Below are 2,537 nucleotides of genomic sequence, written 5' to 3' on the forward strand. Positions count from 1 at the left end.
GCTCCTACCCTGGGGGTCTTTAAGAAGAGGCTTGATGCCTGCCTGGCTGGAGTCATTTGAGCCCAGTTTTTCTCCTGCCCAGGCAGGGGGCCGGACTTGAAGATCTACAAGGTCCCTTCTGACCCTACTTCTATGATTCTGTGATCTGTGGTGCTACAGAGCTGTCCATGGTGTCATATACCACACATGCAGGTGCTCCCCCTTGCAGCATGGAGGGGGTTTTTTCACCCCAGGAGATCCGGGGAGATCCTGAGGTCCCTCCCAACCCTAATTTTCTATGATTCTATGAAGTGTTCTGTGTTCAAAGCAATGCAAATGTAGTACAACTTGCTTCCCACCGCGTAGCATTGTTTTATGCCAGGCAGATGTGTTGGGTCTGATTCTGAATCCCAGGTTCCACCTGTATCAAGTATGGATATTTACAGTATTGATGCTGGAAAAGGGTGATGGAACTTTTACAAAGTGAAGTGAAGCCATACCCTGGCCTTGAAGACTGGAAGGTGGGTTACTGCAGAAAGGGAAACTGACTTTACATCACTGATGGATTTCCTGATGCAAGGAGAATTCTTGGTTAGCAGACCAGCATTAGGTCTGCTTTAGTAAGGTCAGGACCTGAAAATCCTTTGCCTTTTGCTCCAGGATTTAATGAGGGAATGAAAGCCCTCTTTTCCATCTAAGCCTATAAATAATATCTCCCTGTAATTGCTTTGTTTTTCATCAAGGCATAAATTTTCTCTGTCTTTTAAATAGGCCAGAAGTATCCTAAAAGTTGTCAGAGGCAAATTCTTACAACAAGGTGGTCTGCTACAATGTTTTTTTAAAACAAAATGATAACAGCTATTAACAAGCAAACAATCCTATGCCAACTTACCTGAAATACAGATGAATCCAGAAGAGAAAAAAGCTTCATTGTACGAGGACAGCTTGTCCGTCTGTGCATAGACTGCATAAATGGACATGTGAGAGCAGGAGCACTCCACATAGTCTGAAGTGTCATCAACCACTCTGCAGAACTGACCATCAGACAACCAGCTATAGCAGAAACAAAAGATTCACAAAGTCCTCATTCACAAGTGTTCATCTAGAGACTGATTTCTTAAAAATAAATAAAATAAAATCAGTCTGAAATTAAAGTGCCTTTTATAATCCAGAAATAATATGGGATTTCATTTTTAAGAAGTAGAACTAGTCAAGTATTTATCCAAGGCATGATCCATCCAGTTGTCTAAAACATCAGTTCGTGTTATACAAATATCAAGGGAACTGGCCTTGTCTAATTCTCATGCTAACCAGACTTGAAAATGACAGCAAAAGTGTTGTTTTCACATGCTTATAAAAACAAAAAATTCCAGACTTCACAAATTAATCTCTGACATCTTCCAGGTGCAGTCAGACTACATTTTCTACTTGAAATTAAATCTGTATAGTATTTGCAGCTTTTCTTTGCTTTTTCTAGTTGGAAAATAAAGTAAATACATAACATGGAAAATAGCTGCACTAAAGAATCACTGTGATTGTATTTCTCAAAGCTCTTATAACATTGGTATAATGACTTGCTTTGTAATCTAGCTTGTATCATGGGCTAGGTACAGACTATTCAAAAGCCCAAGGTGGAATCAATCCAAGCTACCTGTTTTTCTGTAATCAGCATAGCAAACAGAACATACATTCACCCTTTGGTAGGGGTAGTGAGGGGAAGTGGGGGTGGGGGGGAAGGAGCTAAATCTTTGATTGGGTTCATTTTTAAACCAGTTTGTGTGCACCAAACTTCTGTTACAGGTATAGCCTGGTTTTGTGTGCTGAGCATCTGTTCTGTTATGGGTGTAGATTGGTTTCCAATCACTTCTACTGGTAAAAATGTAATGTCTGTACCTGGCCATGGAGAATGGTTTGTTGTATGCTGATATTTGTGCCTTTTTAAGCCTATTTAGTGTTTATGTTTTATTTGGTCTTGGGCCAAGTTGCTCCAGGTAGCTCCTTAAGTATCAGTGAGGACACTGTTTCCTATTCCATAAAACTAGACACATATTTGAAGTACTAAAATAATGAAAAGGAAAGTGTCCCAAAAGAGAGTGTGCATAAAAGGTAGAATCAGAAAGTACCTCGTTGTCCTGCTGCCCCTCTTCTTTTCAGAAAATAAATTATTTAATCCAGTAATGGAGTGGTTTAATTTGGCCATTATAATGAAAATGATAATCAAAACTCATAAGACTTTGGCAACTCACAATGGGTTATTTAATTTGCTACAGAGTAAGAAACAAAGCAACCACAGGCTAACACAAGGCAGCATGTACAAGTGATCACACAAGAAAAAACACCACCAGCTAATCTGTACTTCTGCACTAGATACTTAACATGAGCTAGGAGAGCAAAATGAAAACTTGCAGTCTCCTGCACTCAGCTCAGTGTACCTTCCCATGAGCCAAAAGAAGGGTGAGGAAAGTTGAAGGGATGCAGATATTTTGGTCTGTGTCCATTCCAAAGTAATTCATTGTGGCATGGAGAAATGCAGCACTTTTATATATATATATATATAT

The 2,537-nt window shown here is 39.6% G+C and overlaps 1 protein-coding gene across 1 annotated transcript in view; it reads right to left on the minus strand.

Moving 5' to 3' along the window:
• Window positions 1-2,537, minus strand: part of ADGRV1 (adhesion G protein-coupled receptor V1) — a 576,350-nt gene that overhangs the window by 299,517 nt on the left and 274,296 nt on the right. Inside the window, exon 82 of the mRNA XM_019518182.1 lies at window positions 872-1,032. Coding sequence (XP_019373727.1) covers window positions 872-1,032 — 161 coding nt within the window. The remainder of the gene's footprint in view (window positions 1-871; window positions 1,033-2,537) is intronic.

This window comes from Gavialis gangeticus, unplaced genomic scaffold (assembly GCF_001723915.1).
Source record: "Gavialis gangeticus isolate Ggan-Ray unplaced genomic scaffold, GavGan_comp1, whole genome shotgun sequence".
Taxonomy (NCBI): Eukaryota; Metazoa; Chordata; order Crocodylia; family Gavialidae; genus Gavialis; species Gavialis gangeticus.